The sequence below is a fragment of the Numenius arquata genome, chromosome 5 (genome assembly GCF_964106895.1).
Source record: "Numenius arquata chromosome 5, bNumArq3.hap1.1, whole genome shotgun sequence".
In the NCBI taxonomy this organism is placed as follows: Eukaryota; Metazoa; Chordata; class Aves; order Charadriiformes; family Scolopacidae; genus Numenius; species Numenius arquata.
This window is the reverse complement of record NC_133580.1, coordinates 48,225,503-48,243,336: the sequence shown is the minus strand read 5'-3', so window position 1 is coordinate 48,243,336 and position 17,834 is coordinate 48,225,503. Positions and strand designations below refer to the sequence as shown.

The 17,834-nt window shown below is 50.9% G+C and overlaps 1 protein-coding gene across 1 annotated transcript; it reads left to right on the top strand.

The window, feature by feature from the left end:
* The first annotated feature begins 714 nt into the window (after nt 1-714).
* Nucleotides 715-16,563, top strand: RNF24 (ring finger protein 24). Its single transcript, XM_074147916.1, has 6 exons — nt 715-725; nt 3,595-3,744; nt 9,890-9,932; nt 10,605-10,646; nt 13,625-13,704; nt 14,755-16,563. Exons 1-6 carry the CDS (start codon nt 715-717, stop codon nt 14,891-14,893), a joined length of 465 nt encoding a protein of 154 aa, XP_074004017.1. The 3' UTR covers nt 14,894-16,563.
* The last annotated feature ends 1,271 nt before the right edge of the window (nt 16,564-17,834 follow it).

Genomic DNA, 17,834 nt, shown 5'->3' with positions numbered 1-17,834 from the left:
CGCTGCTTCATCCCTGCCATCACAGCAGATTCATTTTATATTTGAGGAGCAAGTCAGCATCTTCCTCCCCTCCCTGATAACCTCACGCTGCAGAGAGGGTTGCATCCAGCCGTGGGGAAATCCTCCCCTCCATAGGGTTTCTGCAGTACCAACCTCCTTTTCTCCAGGCGGCTCGTGTCCCCCATCCCAGGGTCTGTGGGGACCTGCCAGGGGTGGTGGGTGCCCCAGGAGGGGGCATCTGCCTGCCCTGAAATGCCTTGGCCATGGAGAGAGCAACAGGGAGGCTTTTGTTAAGCACCAGAAAGTTTTCATCCTTCTTTATGGCTCCTTTTTTATTTCTTTTGGCTGCACTCTTACAAATCTGAAGCAGATTAAAATACAGTTCCTCCCCCTTCCCCCCCCTCCCCCCCCGACTCTCCTAAAAAAACCCAACCCTAAAGCTTGGCTGCTTAAAATCATCAGATTTCAGTGAAGTCTTTTAAAGTTAACAGTTTCCTGGGTCCTGTGCAGGCTAACTTATTTTTTCCCCCTAACCTCCGTGTTTTTTGCCATAACATTTCTCAGCTGTTGCAGTAGGAGGAAGGGAGAACCGGGATAGCTCCGGTATAGAGAAGGTTATTTCACACAGGGGCTGGATGAATCTGGTGTCGGACTTGCTGGACTTGCACTGTAGGGAACTGAAGAGTTGTCCCCAGGAGGGTGAGCTCTGGCGGTATGGCTGGCAGGTAGGTCATGGCTGCAACGGTGACATCCTTTTGGGGCAAAATATTAGGGAAATGGTATTGTTGGAAGAAAAGAGTAGGATGCTGTGGGTGGGATGGAACTCAGTTTCCACTGACCATTTGTTTGCCAGGGGCTGTGGTGGTTTGTAGCTGCTCATGGGGACTGGTGGAAGAGCTGCATGGCTCCAGCTGGACACAACTGTAAGGAGTTTTTCTGCCTCGATGAAATTCACTGTCCTAAATGCAGCCTGGATCTTCCTTATCTTCCGTCTTTGCTTTTGTCCGCTGCTGCATCTCCTGGTGGGAGAGCTGAACTGAAGGCCCCAGCTCTGGCAAGAAGAGTGTCACAAGTTAAAGGAGTTGTAAAGGAAAGAAAAATAATAGTCCAGTGCTGGTTGGTTTTGTTGCCTCTTCCCCAAGAGTGGTCTCTCCTTCCTTGCAAAAAATCACCCAGAGCTTTCCCAGATGGAGAATGTTTGACTTCCTCTTGGATGGTTGAGGAGCTGGAGCCAGCCAACCTTGGCCAACGCCAGTGACTATCAACACAAGCCTGAGGGCGAGTGGGGGCAGCCATAGCCTTATCCTCCAGCCGAAACATCCTCTGTCACATGAGCGTGACTGAGGGGAGAGTCCCTGAACCGTCTAAAATCCCTTTGACCCAGCAAACAGCGTGGAGATGAGAACCAAACCCAACCTTACGCAGCAACACTGAGCTGTGCATTAACTCTGCTGGAGCCGGGAACAAAGGTTTGGGGGCTGGTTTTGGCTTTTTTTTTTAAATTTATTTGCAAAGTAAACCAGCTTGGCTGAGCAGAGCAAGCATTGGTGGAGGAGTGTGAGCTGCTGGGTGGTTCTGTGCTATAAAATCACATCCCCACCAGTGCTCGCAGGGGGGTGTGCTGGCTCCCCGAGCTCTTGTAGCATTTCCATGTTGGCCGGGAGAGTTTCTGAACATGCGTGTTGGTCTCTGGAGGCTTTAATCAAATCCAGGCTTTACCAGAAATCGCCTCGAAACTTCCATTGAGCTGAGGAAACTGAAAGCAGCTGGAGCGAGGAGGCTCTCGGATGGGCGTTCGGCACCAGCAGAGATGCTGCCTTTGGCGAGGGGCGTGAGAAGGGTGCGGGTGAGGGGCTAGTGCTGGCGAAGCAGCCGGGATGAAAGGTGAGTCTACTCCCTCCAGTGCAGCCGGGAAGCATGTAACCTATGTACGAGCAATGCATACACAATGGGAGTTTGGAGAAAAGCCCAGGGGGCTTGGCAAAAAAGGAGTCTCAAGAGGGAAAGGAGATGCAGGAGCAGGGCTGCTGCTTGGAGGAGTGGGACATTCACAGGATGCTTTGATTTTTGGAGCGTCGCTCCCCAACATGTTTGGCTTCAGGTCGTGTGGTATCACCCTGTCTTCTCACCCCGTGCAAAAATTGGGAGCCGTGCAATTAATGCGGTGTTGAAAACTCCCCGGTCTGGGGGAGAGTTTGGTTATCCCTTGGTAATTTTATTTGGGAAACAGGGTCCAGACTTCAGGTAATTTCCCTGCTTGTTGTGCAATTTAATTGGGCGTCCAGCCCTCTCCCATGGGCAGAAAAGAAAACAAGTCATATTTTTAAACTTCCTTTTCTAAGCTGGGAGTGGGTGAACTTTATGCCTGGCCAGAGATGGTTGTGATCATTCAAGGGTGAATGGCTCAAAGAATGTTTGCAATGGAAAGGAATAATACTAAGCAATAATAAATATGTGCTTTCCAGTTAAGGGTTTCAAGTGTCAATGTGGTATTATGGCAGCGAGGGTTTTTTTACAGCAATACAGAGACATTGGGCTGGTTTTCTGCCTGACTCCTGAAAAACACTGCATGAGGGTTATTGTAAAATATCAGTGTCCCATGTGATAAAACTAAAATAATGAGAGAGATCATATGCTGAAGTTGTTATCCCAGGCAGATGCTTGTTGTTTAATTGGGTCTCTCTGAGAGGAGGGACGTTTTGGTCACACGTCTGAGATGTGGTACATCGACAGCCAAAATTGTTGCATCTTCCTCTTTGCCGCCGCTTGCAGTTGTTTGGGGTTTTGCTGGGGGGAAGCAGCATGGGGTTATACTGAGGAATAAAGCTGAAACCTGTGAAAATGCTCTTAAACCGCCCAACCCGGATCTCACGTGGCAAAAACAAACGAAGCCTTTTTTATGGCCCCTATAATTTCCAGCCGCACTGCCGTATGGCATGGGAATGTCCTTGTCCTTTCCATCCTGCCTGGGATGCGCTGGGAGTGTGTTGGACCTGCGCCGGTTCATGTACATGCTTGATGGTTTCAGAGGGGGGATTTCTGTGGAATGAGGAATCGATCTTGGAAACCACAGCAGGGGAAGGGAAGAAGAGCCTTGCTTGCTACAAGGCTTTCTGGTTGCTTTCAATATTCAATATATTGCTTTGAATATTTCAATATTTCAATATTCAATATTTTCAATATGCCTAATTAATGAGAGTTTGGGGGCACTGGCTGCAGCTGGGGCTGCTTGGATGCAAATCCCCACTTGTCCATCTGATGCAGCATTTAACTTAAAGGATGATGAGTGTAAGGAAGAGGGGAAAATAGCTGGAAGAGAAGCTTATAGCAGGAGAAGAAAAATCCTAGCCCTGGCTCATCCAGCCCTGCTTTGTTTTCAGGGTTACTGAGCTGGGGGCTCTGTTTCGGGCCAGGATGCCATCACCCCAGGGTTGAGGAGCAAGCAGGCAGTGCTGCTGGCTGCCCTCTCCTTCCCCGCCACCTGCCTTTGGTGGGACTGTTTGTCTCCACCGAAGGGCATCCTGTGCTGCTCCAAGGGCATCCCATGCTGCTGAAGAATCCTCACATCCCTGTGTTTTCTCCCTGTCTCCGCAGCCTACCCATGAGCTCAGACTTCCAGCATTACAGTTTCAGGATGCCGAACATAGGATTCCAGAACCTGCCTCTCAACATATACATTGTGGTTTTCGGCACAGCCATCTTTGTCTTCATCCTCAGTTTGCTCTTCTGTTGCTACTTGATCAGGTAAGGGAATTTTCCCCAGCTGCTTTCAACAGTTGCCTTGATTCAGACCAAGCCCAGCATTGATCCCTCCATTCCAAAACAAGGATGGCATCATTGTGTCTTGCCAAACTGATGTGACCCATGTGCTCATCATCGTGCTCAGCCCGGCTTTCATCTCTAACAGAGCCAATAGACCCAGAGCAACACAGTGAGCCCAGGATGTCTTGGAGCTAACAGTCCCACAGGGCAATTATATTATCCGCTTTAAAAATAGGAGATATATTTATTTGTATTCCCAAACAGGCATGAAAACATGGCTGGCTTCTCAAAAAAGATTGGAAAGGGATGTTTTATGGTTCCTGCTTTCTGCTTAATGTTTCAACACGTTTTCCTCTTTAATGAGTAACTTGTGTACTGTGTGCTTAAGAAATGTTTAATACCTGCTCCGTTCGTTATTGTACACAAATTGCTCATTCAACAGCGCAGTTTAGAGATTAATGATGCAGAGTTAATTTGTTAATCTGAACGATGGGGTGTGGGATGGGAAGGTTAAAGGTTGTTCTAGTTTGGGGCTTGTTTTAATTATTTTATGGGCCACTGGGGAGAGAGTTGGGCCACTAATTGAGAGGAGGAACTCTTCCAGCTGGAGGAAAGCAAGAGGCAGGTGTGGAAAAACACGGTGCCTGGGAATCGAGGCAGTGATGGGGACAAGTTGTGCTGATGACCCAGGATGAGGGGCTGGCTGTGCCTCTCCCTGCAGCTGGGAGCAGAGGGCATCGCTGTGCCAGCAGCGGCTGCTGAAATCCTGTGTACCCAGAGCTGTCCTGCCAAGTTGCAGAAGAGCTTTTCCATCCCCTTTCCCTCCCTTCTGGCTTTTTGGAGGGCCCAGCTTCCTGCTAGCTGTACATCCATCGCATCCCCTCCCTCTGTCCCCGTAAGACGCACACATGGTCTTCTTGCACCACGAAGGCAGCATCTGGCTGGCTCACAGCAGCCAGTCCCACCAGGCTTTCTATCCAGAGGATGCTGGAAATGTTTTGCCCTGCTTTTGTAGACCACAGAAGCAAGATTTCAATGTCGCCTTCTAAATATTTGATAATTTCCACTTATTTTCAACTCTGTGTGAAGCAAAGCCTCACAAAACTTGCAGGTGAGCCCAAACCCAGGCTTACCCAGGGGTAATTTGGACTGCCTGGGCATCAGATCTTCACTTGCCCATAATTATGCACAAGAAAAAGTTGTTTGAAGGTGCAACGCATCTGTCCACCCCGGCAGACACGGCAGAAACAGCTCGAGGGGTCATCCCCGACCAGGTGATTTGTATCTCAGTGCTCAATGTTAACAAGGTCTGTGCTGGGATATTGCGTCTGTGTCCAGTGTTCCCATTTTAACTGGGACACTGGTGGGAGGCGACACAAAAAAAATAGACAAATGGTGTTCAGAAGGCTCAAGGACATGTTTTGCCCGGATTGAGCTTGAATCTATATGGCTGGCTTGCAAAATGAAGAGGTGTTTGGACTTTCAGAGTATTTTCCTGGGCACCGGGTCTTGTTGGGTGTGTTCTGCCCCAAAGAAGAAATAACAAGTAGTAATGTCTGGAAGATCAAGCCAGAAAATCTTTAAATTTAGAATTGGAGGCATGTTGTAAGAGAGAGGCTGAGTAACAGTTGAAACAAGCCAGCAAGGGAAGTGGCAAGTCCTTCGTCTCTTCATGTCTTTAAATCAAGACAGAGCGCCTTTCTGGATGAGACATTTTGGCTCCCATTCCTGGGAGTAACGAAGTGATATTTAACGACCTATGATAGATGGGAGGTTGGATTAGATCATCTAATGATCCCTTTATAGCCCTAAACTCTATAGGGACTCTATGAACTGCTCTTCAAACCACCGCCCCCAGCTCTATTATTGGCAAAACAGAGCCAAGCAGGAATCCTCCAGCCCCTGTTTTGGAGGGTTTTGCTGTGCCATGAACTTTAGCTATGCTGATGTGCCCCAGGAGTATCCACCTCCTTTGAAATTGCTGTGTAATCTCAGCTTGTGCTTCAGCATGGTTTGGAAAGCCTTGTAGATGGGACAGCAGGATGAGGCCCATGTGCCTGCAAGTGCAGAGCATCCCAAATGATTGCACTGGCAAGGGTGTGCCATGTCGCTCCCCTTCGGTGCCATTTAACACTGAAGCATTGCTTCTGCCTGGCTGTGTAGCAAGCAAGTACCCGTAGCCCTGTGGCAGGAGGATTTGGTATACAAAGTAAGATATTCAATTTAAATTTAATTTTTCCCCCTCCCAAACCAGCTGCTAAAGCCTCCTGGATTACCCCATCATTCCTGACCCCTTCTGCAATGAGATGTGTGGCTTTAATACAGAATTACATCTGGAGGCTGTATAGAAGAGAGGTGTTAATTTACCAAGCAGATGCAGCAGGGATCACACCATGTTGTCTCAGAGAAACCAACCCAGGGCGGAGGGTTGCGGACAAGGACAATCTCCTCGGGAGCTCCAGGGCTCCGTTGTTACCTGTGGGGATTATTCGCAGGTAACAGCGGATGGTGGCTTTCCCCAGGCCCTGCTTAGGTGCAGAGGCAACTCAGCCCATCTTCTCCCTCTCCCTCTTCTCTCATGACTCACATATCTCTAAATATTTGGCAAGTAACAAGCAAAGCTCGTGACACTGTCCTCCGAGCCCTGGTTCTCATCACCTGCTCCAGAGCAGAGCATCCCATGCAGCCGTCCTCCGCATCCCCGGCTGGGGAGGCATCCGGAGCATGGAAGAGCCAATATCTGGTGTATTTACCCCTAATTGCAGAGCTGACAGCATTCAATGAAGGATGCACTGGGGAGGAGGGCACGTGGGCTGCACTTCGCAACTGTGTCAATACAGAGTGTGCTGCCCGCTCCGACGGGAGGAAGAAGTGATGTTTTTAATCGGATTGGCTCAAACCGGAGTCCCGTAGGAATTTCAGCCAAATGCAAAGCAAAGGTCAATATCATCTCTGTGCAGTCCAGGCAAATCTTGAGCTCTTCTGCTGCTGCAAACCACTCCGGTACAAAGCATGGGTCCCACCCTCGCGACTGCTGCCTCTGCTTGGAATAATTAAAAAAAAAAAAAGGAAGAAAAAGGAAATTAAATTTTGCAGGCAGCCGTTTGTGTCTGATCTCTGCTGAATTAATGAAAGTGATCACCTCATTTTGCCTTTGTTTCCCTAAAATCCAGTTCAGAAGGGTGCTGAACCAAGTGTTTCTGTGCTTTCTCAGCATTTGAATGATGTGCACGCTCGCCCTTTGTAAACGCTGCGCTATCCTCTCTACTTGTGCTTTGCTGCGGGTTGCATGGAGCTCCTCTCTGCCCAGGCTAGCGGCCCAAAGTCTATGGGAGGTGCAGCCCTTAAAAAGCGCTTTATTATAGGGCTCTCTCCTGCTTTCAAACCTGCCAGGATCAAATGCAGTGGTTGGGTTTGGAGACCCCAGGGAGCCCACCTGGGCTGAGGAGAGCGATGCAGTGATGGGGCGAAGAGCCAGCACTGGTGCCTTTCTAATCTTTCTACTCCAATACGTCAAATAAGCAGATCTTGGAGGTAAACCTGGAAAAAGTAGTTTCTTTTGCATTTTATTCCCCTAGTCGTTCACTTGCTACAGATGATTCAGAGTCACCAGAGAAACGGGATGCTCCCTTTCCTTTGGGAGGTGTGGAAAGCTTGGGAAGAATTCACAAAATCCGTGCGAAGTGGTTATTAAATTCAGAGATGGGTGACGGCGTGCACACACGCATGGTCTCCAGCTACGCACTGGCTTTTAAGACGCTGTGTGGTCCCTTATCTAAATCAGCCATCTGCCAGAAATTCCTCTGGAGTCACAGCTCTTGACACGAGATGGATGAAGCCCTGGGTCTGACGGGGAATAACGCTTGCCAGGATCCGGGGTCTCGTTACGACAGCTGCGCTAGGTCCGACTGGGATCCATCTGGCCCAGGATCCTGGCTTTGAAAGGAAAGCGTGGAGGAGCAGACAGAGCTCGCACGCTTCGGGACCAGATGTGCTCGTGCCGTTCCCCATAACCTTCAGGGAGGTGGGATTTTTGGCAAAGTCTCCCCATGTAGCTTAGCACCGACTCATGCTGTTGAGCATCCATGCTCCTCCGGCAGCGCAGAGCTGCAGGGATCCATGGCCAGGTGGTCGCTTTGTCCCCATCGCTGTTCCAGATGCCACCACCACTTCTGCAGATGCTTGGGATTGTTCTGCCTGACACCTTCCCTCTGTTAGCTTTGGCTCATTAGGGCCAAAGCCTTGGCTACTGCTCGGTGCTCCATAAGACAGATGCTTTTTCCCATGCTGGAAAAGTTTCTCCCCTTGTATGCAGTCTCCTGCCACACATCTTGCTCTGCCCCATCTGTGTTTCATAACCGATTTCCCAGTCACTAGGATCCCTGCAGATCGGGCCGGTTCCATCCTGTTTTCTCTATTGTTCCTGCATCTTCTGCTCGTGATTCTGCTCGGGGTTGTTGGCAGAGGGATGCGACCCCAGCCTTCTCCTTCCTGCCTGCTGCAGTTTTATCCGTGACTCTGCAGGCAGATTCCCTGCCAGGCAGCAGCATTAGAGAAGGAGGGATGGCTCCCTGCTAAATTCAGGGCTCATGAGCTGACTTACTGCAACTCCGAGCTCTCTCTGCAGCATTAAAGTGCATTTTTACCCATTCCTCAAGTTCTAAGGCCCACAGCATTTTGCAGGGAGGGGCGTGTTTTTGAGCAAAAAGGAGAGGGATATAGTTTTACATCCTGTTTTTATAAGTCACCCACAGGACTTGCAGGATGCCTTGCAGGACCAGAAAGCCTCTAAGAGCTCAGGGTAAAACAGCTGGGGTTTGAGACAGCCCCTAGAATATTTTTGGAGAAGTGTTATTACCAGCAAGGTGGTTTCCCATCTGAAATCACGCTTGAGGCTGGCTGGGGAAAATACTCCGACAGCTGTCCAAGCCCTGCAGACGCACTCTGACTTAAAAAGTCCTTGGCCAAGTCTTTAGCCTTGATGACTTCCCTCTCGAGTTTTCAGAGCACTTCACTAAATGCCATGTCTCGTAATGAGAAGCAATATTAGTTATTCTTTTTTAAAATGGATTTATTGTAGGAGCGTAATCAGCTTCTCTGGCCAGCTGGTGCCTGCAGAGTGCTCTGCCAGGCTCAGAAAATGGGCTGCTGCTTGTTCTGCTGTGGAAAGATGTTTTACTAATAGTGGTTTGAATTGAAAACTATGGAGGGATGAGATGTGGTTTTGTGTTTGCTGTTTCACTTAGTCCCCAGGAATGGGGACAAGTGCTCCCACCTGTGCCTCCTGGAGAGGGGAGGCTGGAGAGGGAGGGGCGGGACTGGTCCTTTGCTTGTGGTCTCAGATTCCTGCCGCTGCCACCAGCTGGACTTCCCACTGCGGCAAGAGGTTTTGGAATAGCTTCATCTCCTCCATCTCCATCACGTGATTTAATCCAGGAATGGATGCTATTGGGGAAGAAAATCCCCCCAAAAGCCCAAATTGTGCTGAGCACAGTGCTTCGAAAGGTAAGTCGGGGAAAGCATCTTATGCAGTTTATAATCCTGATTTTTCTCCACCATGGCAATGGCTCTGGCTCTGGCTCCTTCCCGGGGCAGGGAGTGCCCCATGTCATACCCCGTGTCATAATGTGGGCTTGTCACCTTGTGCTTTAAGATAGCACACCCCCATCTGCTCTCCTGATAAAAAGCCCCCAAAATCCCGAGATAAAGTTTCATTCTCAAGCTTTTTTTTTTGGCAGCTTGTTATCTCTCTGGTTATTAAATTGTCCCCTGTGATAGGAAGTGAGAGATGGAAGACATCCCATTGCTTCTCTTCCAAAGCTTTCTGCTCCAGTGTCATCTTTGGATAAATAGCCAACCTCTGCTTGCTCAACCAGGTGGATGACCTTTTCGTGAATGAAAATGGGAGAAGGTTGTGTATGTTCTGGATGGAGATGTTACCTCCCCAGCTACAGGGAAAGCTGGCTGTTGCTTAAATGTGTTGGGTTTTGTGTCCATTCCTGTTTCTGAAATGAAAAATTAAAAAAAAAAAATTAAATCTGGAAAGGAGAGAAATCAAATGTTTGGAGTATTACAGCAAGACTGGTATTTTGGCCTGTATTCACATTTCTCCTTGTTTTGATTGCAGGCTCAGACATCAAGCACACAAAGAGCTTTACGCCTACAAACAGGTAAGATGATACACAGTAAGCTGTCATCTTCCATCAGAGTAGTCACTCATGCAGGTTTCCATTGTGTTGTTTTCCTTGGGAGGCTTTTGGTCTTCCAAAAAAAGTTGTAATGCCTGGGCAAACCTCTATCCCTGCTGCTTTAAATTTTTTCTGCTTTTTCTGCATGTGCCAGTGCCCGTGTTAAAACAAACGTAACCAAGAGGTCAGTGTCAGGTTGCTGCTTCAATGTCCTGTTTTCTCCAGGGCTTGTGTAATTTTTTGCTTCTGATCTGTTGTTTGAGCAGGAAACTGGGTGGAGTTGGGCTGATATGATAACTTGTGGTCGTTCTGAATTTATAGCCCTCTCCAGGTGTTTAACCTGGATGGAGTGAAAATGAAGCAGCAGACGTCCATGCAGGAGCTTGTTGCAGAATGTGGGAGCCCAGGAGGTTTAAATTTGGGAGGAGACCTCCTGGATTTAGTCCTCATGTTAGTGGTTATAGCTGTGCCAGCGCTGCCTTCCTCTTGTGCCTGCACAGGGGTGAAGACCTGATGTGTTCCCTGGCTGTGCTGGGCTTACTGAGGGTTTCCAGTTCTACTGGGAAGCTAAATGGGATCTCTCCTTAAAGAGATTTTTCCTGCAAAAGCTCATTGCAGAAGCCATGTCCTGATCCCCGGCTCTCTGTCTTACAGGTTATACTCAAGGAAAAGGTGAAGGAGCTGAACCTACACGAGGTGAGTACGTCCCAGGGGTGGTAGCATTGCAGCAAAGACTCCCTCACCTTCCTCTTCCTCGAGCTGGGGAGGGACTGGGGGACAGACCAAGGCTGGCACAGGCAAGAGGATGCAAAAACTCAAATTTATCTCCTTCAGGAGAAGAACACACAGCTGGGTGTGCCAGCACCACTGCCCACTTGCTGCCAGCAGTGGGGTTTGCTCTGCAGCCTCTTAGCCCATTACAGGGAACGTGGATGGGGCAGATTAACGGCTGCACCGGCAGCTCCATCTCTCCCTGACGCTGCTTTTCTCTCTCAGAAAGTCTAATTGCTTGTTAATGCAGCCAGTAAAAGCACATCTGCAAAGGGGGTCTGGATTAAACCTTCCCCCTGGGTCCCCTTTAGCTTTTACTGCATCATTATTATTTCTATTATTATTGTTGTTGTTGTTATTATTATTAGCATTTTAATTATTTGCATTATTATTCACTGCATTATTACTTTTATTTTTTACTGCATTATTATAATCACTGTGATAAAAAGCTGTGGATAAAAGGGGAGGCAGAGGCAGGCTGGGCTGGGTATAAACAGTGTCCCTTGATGGTTACGTCCTCTCCGGCTCCGCTCAGCCTTGCCACCGTCAGAGCATGACGATATCCAGCACATCTCTGCTGGCCACGTTACTCGGGCAGAGTAAACTCTACTGGGATTTAATTGAAATAAAAGATAAACACACTCCCCAGGCTTCTGCCCCTCACACTCTTGCTTTGCAGAGAAGAGCTGGCTGGAAGAAGCAGGCACAGGGGTGTCTGATTGGAGGTGTTAAGAATTAAACCCCTTTTTGCCAGTCCCAAAAACATGGACGCTTCTTCTCAGATTCAGGAGCAAAAAAGCCAAAAAGCAAAGCCCCGGCCATATTTGCATTTAAACTTTGTGGAGGAAGTTGTGCCAGTGCCGTCCCTGTCCCCACGATGTGGGCATAGAAGTGGCTCCTTGCTGGGTTCCTCTGTGTTAACGAGTTAAGAGAGAGCTGAAACACGGCTCAGAGTAACGATGTTACCCTGATCCACCTCTACCTACCTGCCTCTTGAGGTCTAAGACCCATTAGTTGTTCTAAGGTTTCCAGGCAGTTTGGGGGCTGAGTGCCCCTATTTACAGACCATTTTTCATGCTGAAGTTGAGCAGGAATCTGCTCCAGCCCAGCTTCAAACACAGGCTGGGTTTATTTCCCCTCATGACAACAAAAATGCCCACCTGCATCCCGAACATGAGTCCTCTCGTCTGTTAAATACCAGCTCCATTTGTTTATAAACTGCTTTTTTTATTTTATTATTTTAATTCCCCAAGCTGAGCAGCAAGAGCCCATCCCACGTTTCATCCTCACCCTCCACTCCCCACAGCTGAGGGCCTAAATCCCAAGGGCAAGAGGGCAGCAGAGGGATGGAGCGGTCCCTGCTTGAGGCCTCTATTTCTGATCCGCTCACATTAAATTGACTTGCAGTGGGGTTTTTTGCCAGCACACAGACTTAAAAGCACTTCCCGGGGTGAGAGGCTCATTGTGGGAGGGATTTGGGAGCACGCCAGAGCTGGGAACAGCAGTGATAACCCTCTATCCTGCTCCTCCTCCATCACCTCTGTTCCCAGCTCTCTGCAGCTGTCCCAGCCCAAAATCTTTTGGGAAGGACAAGGGGTCCATGGGGAGGGGGATAGAGCAGTTTGAGCTTTTCCCTGGGGTTTAGGAATGGCTGGAAGGGATTTGCTCCAGCTCCTTCCAAAATATCCCTTTTTGGGCATTTGGATTGTGGTATTTACAGTAAGCGGTTCTGGAAAGCAGAGCATGGGGGGGATTTTGCAACATCATGGGGCGGCTGCCAGGGATCGCCCAGAGCCTTCCAGAGGGGAAAGTCCCTGCTGAGCTCTTCAGCCCCGTGTTTCTAGGTTTGTTTTTCCCCTTTTTTTCCATCATGCCACATCTCCCAGGCTTTTCATGGGTGCAAGACGTGTGTGTTCCTCAGGGGCTGACCTGAGCAGCTACGCCAACATTTGCTCGCCCAATAAAAAAAAGTCTCCGACAAGATTTGGGTGGCTGGAAAGTTTCGACGGGCGCCGCGTTCCTGGGAAAGCCGGGAGCCTCCTGCGGCGCTTGCCAGCCGCCCGCCTCTTCCCCAGGGCTTTTGGCAGCAGGGCCGGCCCTTGTTTTGGACTGCTGGAGACTTCCCGGCCAGGGGGGCAGGGGAGGGGAGCTGGGAAAACCGGCAGGAATATCCAAAATCCCCAGGAATATCCAAAATGGGTCAGGAAAAACCGGCAGCATGGGGGAAGGAGATTTCATCTCAGTCTCTTGCCCACCGGGAAAACAGCCACCAACCTTCCCATCCCTGAGGCAGAGATGCACCTTTGCCTTTTCCTCTTCCCAAAGTTATCCCTGTGGATGCAGCTCAGTCCCAGGGACCAAGCAGCAGTGTGGACCCATCCTTCTCCATCCTAAAGCCTCCTGGCACATCAAAACACATCCCAGCCTTGTGGCTGCTGCTCTGGGGAGGCTCCAGGATCCCTCCACTGGGAAAGGGAGACCCAAGCCTCAGCCTGCGATCCCAAAGCCTGGGCAGTGAAGTCTGGGAAGGCTTTAGGGGGGTAGTTTCACCCCTCTGTGATGCAGAAACCTCCCAAACTTTTCTTCTGCAGCACGGGGTGGGGGGGAAGGCAAAAAGAAAAAGCAGCTATTTGGTCAAAACGGAGCGTTTATAGCAAAAGAGGAGTTTGCTTTCCCTTTGGTATGGGGAGATATTTCTCTCGCCCCCACGCGGTGTATCCTCACTGGCATCAGAAGCCAAATTGCCCTTTTTTTTTCCCCAACCAAAGGCAGGGGCAAGTTGAGCACCAGGGAGAAGATGGAAACTGGCTGAGGGCATAATTAAGGGGAAGGTTTTCTAGTGGCTTGGCTTGGTTTGGTTTTTTTTTGCATCCCAGCAGCTGACTGCCTCTCACGTCTTTCAGATCTGCGCTGTTTGCTTGGAGGAGTTCAAGCCCAAGGATGAGCTGGGGATCTGTCCCTGTAAACATGCCTTCCACAGAAAGTAAGTCCCTGGAACAGGAGACTGAAGCTATATATGCATAATTTAAATGTATTTATAAAATATATATACTGAACCATGAGAACAAGCTCCCCAGGGAAGCGCTCACAGCCCAAAGCCTGTTGATATTCAAGAAGCATTTGGACATTGCTCTTGGATATGGGGTTTAACTTGTAGCTTGCCCTGTGTTGAGTCCGAAGTTGGCTGTTGTGATCTTCAGGGGTCCTTTCCAACTCAGGATAGTCTGTGATTCTTTGAAAAATGTGTGTATATAAATTTCATATATATTTTTTATAAAAATGTAAAACACTATGAATGCGTTATATATGTATGATGTATATATATGATGGATATATACATTTTATATATTTATAAAATGCATGTATTCATATATACCTTTTTGCGTATATATGTATTTTATATATTTTTGTGTAGGGACTCTTTTATCAGGGAGCGTAGCGATAGGAAGAGGGGTAGCAGTTTTAAACTGAAAGAAGGGAGATTTAGATTAGATATTAGGAAAAAAAATTTCACTCTGAGGATGGTGAGACACTGGAACAGGTTGCCCAGGGAAGTTGTGGATGCCTCAACCCTGGAGCTGTTCAAGACCAGGCTGGATGGAGCTTTGAGCAACCTGGTCTAGTGGGAGGTGTCCCTGCCCGTGGCAGGGGGGTTGGAACGAGGCAATCTTGAAGATCCCTTCCACCCAAACCATTCTATGTGTATACATTTTTATATCTATTTTATAAATAGATATAAATTCTCCCTATATAATATGTTATACATACACAAAAATCCATGTATGTATATGCACGCCCCCAAAAATGTACTAATAAAATATAAAGTCATCTAAATGGTGAATTAAAAATTCTGCAGCGTCAGTGCTCCAGGGCAGGCGACAACAGATCAGACCTGGTTCGTAGCCCCCAGGCCACAGCCTGTCACCCACCGTGGAGGGGCAGGGGTGCCTGCCACCCCAAAGGGGTGCACGGGGCACCGAGTCAGGGGGGCCTTTTTTGCAGCACCCTTGTGATGTCTGTGTGTCCCCCCCAGGTGCCTCATCAAGTGGCTGGAGGTGCGGAAAGTGTGCCCGCTCTGCAACATGCCGGTGCTGCAGCTGGCCCAGCTGCACAGCAAGCAGGACCCCGGACCCCCCCAGGGCCCCCTCCCCGGCGCAGAGAACATCGTATAGCTCCACTGCCCCGGGGACTGCCCCACTGCGGTGGGGGCCCTGCCGCTGGCCTGGGGGACTTGGAGACAACCAAAGCACTTCGGCACCAGCATGGAGGGACAGGGGAGGACACGGGCGGCCGGGCGCAGAGCCCGGAGCACTTTATAAGGGGGGCACATCCCCGCCGGCCGAAGCAGAAGAGCCTCACACCCCAAAAACCTGCCTCCGTGGAGCTGTGCCGGGATGAAGGGTCTCACACTCGAGCCTGGGCTCGATTCCTCTCCTGGGGCGAGGAGGGGATGCAGGGTCCTCAGCGGGCACCCTGCATGATATCCTTCTTCCAGTACATCCCTTCTCCGGCACCACGTCCGATGGGAAGCAGCATAGGGCATGATGGAGCAGTATCGAGCCACCCAACGGTGCCCATCAGCCTCCTGCAAGGCCATGATGTCCCCCTGAACGCCCCGGTACGCTTCCTGTCCCTGCTGCCCACCATGCCCTTCTGCCGCCATCCAAAATCGATGCCCAAAATGCAGGGAGTGGGACCCAGAGCGTCACAGCTGGTCCCTGTCCCCTTCTCCTCTTTGCCATTATTTTCACGGGGTTACCTTTGCCTTTGCAATCCCTGCCTACAAAACTGGGTCTCAGCTCCCCGGGCGCAGCAATAGTGGGGTTCATGCCGCGGTTGGGTGCCTCCTGCGCACCCACTGCTCCTCCCAAAGGGCTAACCAGGGCGGGGAAGCTGGCGTCGCCCACGGGAGATGGCAGGGTGGTAGTGGTGTGGGGTCTCCGTGGGCTTTGGTTACCCCATTCACCCTCCCCAGGGGTGGCTGCCCCCGTCCTGGGCGCGATGGGCTACCTCAGCGGGGCCGTTAGTCCCTCCGATAGGCACGATCCTGGCGCAAACCATCCCGGGTGAGAGCCGGTGGCCACCGCCACCTCCTCGGAAACCGTAGTGCAGGCTTGCTGGGGTGGGGGGTGGGGGGGCAGCAAAAATCCTGTCCTTTGGGTTCATCCCGTCACTTTCAGCCTGGCCCCGGGGGTGTTCTGGGCAAGGGACGGGTGAGCCGGCAGCCTTCTGCCATGCCAAAACACCCCAAACCCAGCCATCGGCGAGTGCAAAAGCTGGGGGGGTGGGGGGGTCTGTGCCACCCTCTCACCACTCCGACCACCTCGCGGGGCAAATTTGGGCACCGTAGCAAAGGCCCTGGTGTCCCCCTCCACCTTTGCAACTCTTTTTTCCCTTTTTTTGGGGGGTGGGGTGGGGGAGGGAGGGAGGGGTGTCAGTATTACACGGCAGCGGCTTTCCCAGCCCCCGCCCCCGGGCACAGGATGGGACACGGGGCTGGGAAGGCTCCGGGTGTCGTCCCCCCTCCTGTAAATACCCTGCGACTCCCGAGACTGTTTATGGAGCGAGGAGCCTCATAGACGTGTTTGTACACTACGAATTCTGCAGCAGAATATTTTTTAAAACATTCGCTGTTTTGGGTTTTTTTTGTTTGTTTTTTGGTTTTGTTTTTTTTTGTAAGCTATATTTTTGTATATTTAATTGCTATTTTAAAATTCTAATAATGCGTCTTTTTTGCTAATCACACTATTCTTAAGGAAAAATGAGGAAAGAAAAAAAAAAAACAACACAGCAACGGTTTGCATGTGATTTGACTTGAAATGTAAATAAAAGCAGGTTTTGGAAGCGGTGGTGTGTTTGCGGGGGGGAGGGACCCCCCGGCCACGGGACCAAGGAGGGAGCATCCCTCCTCGCATATCACTGTCACCCCGGGGATGTCCCCAGCGGCGCTGGGATCCGTGTCTGGCCTCAGCCCTTTCTTGGAGGGGAGCCTGGAAAATGGGCTGGGGGTGTGGGTGTGGGTGTGGGTGTGTGTGTGTGTGTCTTTCCCGTTGTTCCGGTCTCCCTGGCCCGGAGCGGAGCCCTGCCGGTGGATCGGGGAAATCCCCCACCACCACCGCCCGTCAGGGCCGGCTCCTTGCCCGACCTCCCTGGAAATCCCCGGCGGAGGGGGATTTTGCAGGTCCCCGATGCGGGAAGAGGAGGTTTCTCCCTCCTCTGAACCACCTTCCAGCCCGGATCCCGGCCCCGTGGGCAGGAGCTCCCACCCGAGACGGGCAGCGAGGCCCGGCTGGGCTATAGCCAACCTCCCACCGGCCACGGGAGGTGGAAGGGTTCAGCCCCTCCAGCCTCCACGCTACGGGATTTCCTGGGGTCCAGCTCGAAGCCCCATCTCCTGCTCGCCTGCGTTTCACCCCTGCTCTTCCTCCAGGCACCACCAGACGGGTGGAAAATCCCCTTTTCCTCAAGTCTCCGCTCTCCACCGCTGCCTGCCCCCATTTGGGTTGCTCAGCTGAGGCCATTCCAGGTTGTGATCCCTGAAGAAACCTGGTGTGGAGCAAGCAGGGCTCCCACCTTGCCCTGTCCTGCTGTGCCACCGTCCCTGCCCAGCGCGGAGGGCTGCTGCCCTCTAGTGCTGGCTGCACCCCCACAGCCGGGTGCTGGGGGCAGGTCCCGCCTGCGGATGTTCTGCTTCACCTTCTCCAGAAAGAAACACAAGGAGTGACCTTCTTGCTGCCCTCCTAGTCATCTGCTGGAAGCTCCGGACAGTCATGAAGAGCTGGCTGGGTGAAGATTCCTGCTGGTGGGACAAAGCAGCAGAGGGTCCGGCCAAGCCCCAGTCTGGATCCAGCACCACCAGGAACAAAACACAATTATTTTTGTTACTTCCACCCCACGGTTCCTGCTCTGGAGAGATCCGTGATTTGACTTCCAACCCAACCCGTATCATCCATTAATGGCCGAAGGGCCTCCAGAGCACCGATCATCATCTACCACAGCCTTCCATCAAACCCTAAAAAGATGCAATTTGCCCCAGAACGACGCTAGAAACGCCCCTCGCTGCGCTGGGCGGTACTGGGAACCTCCTGCTGCCCACAGAGCCCTGCAACACCC

Coding starts and splice junctions, on each gene's coding strand:
- RNF24 (XM_074147916.1), top strand. Junction 3,745..9,889: donor TTCTGTTGCTACTTGATCAG/GTAAGGGAATTT, acceptor TTTTGATTGCAG/GCTCAGACATCAAGCACACA. Junction 9,933..10,604: donor AGCTTTACGCCTACAAACAG/GTAAGATGATAC, acceptor TCTGTCTTACAG/GTTATACTCAAGGAAAAGGT.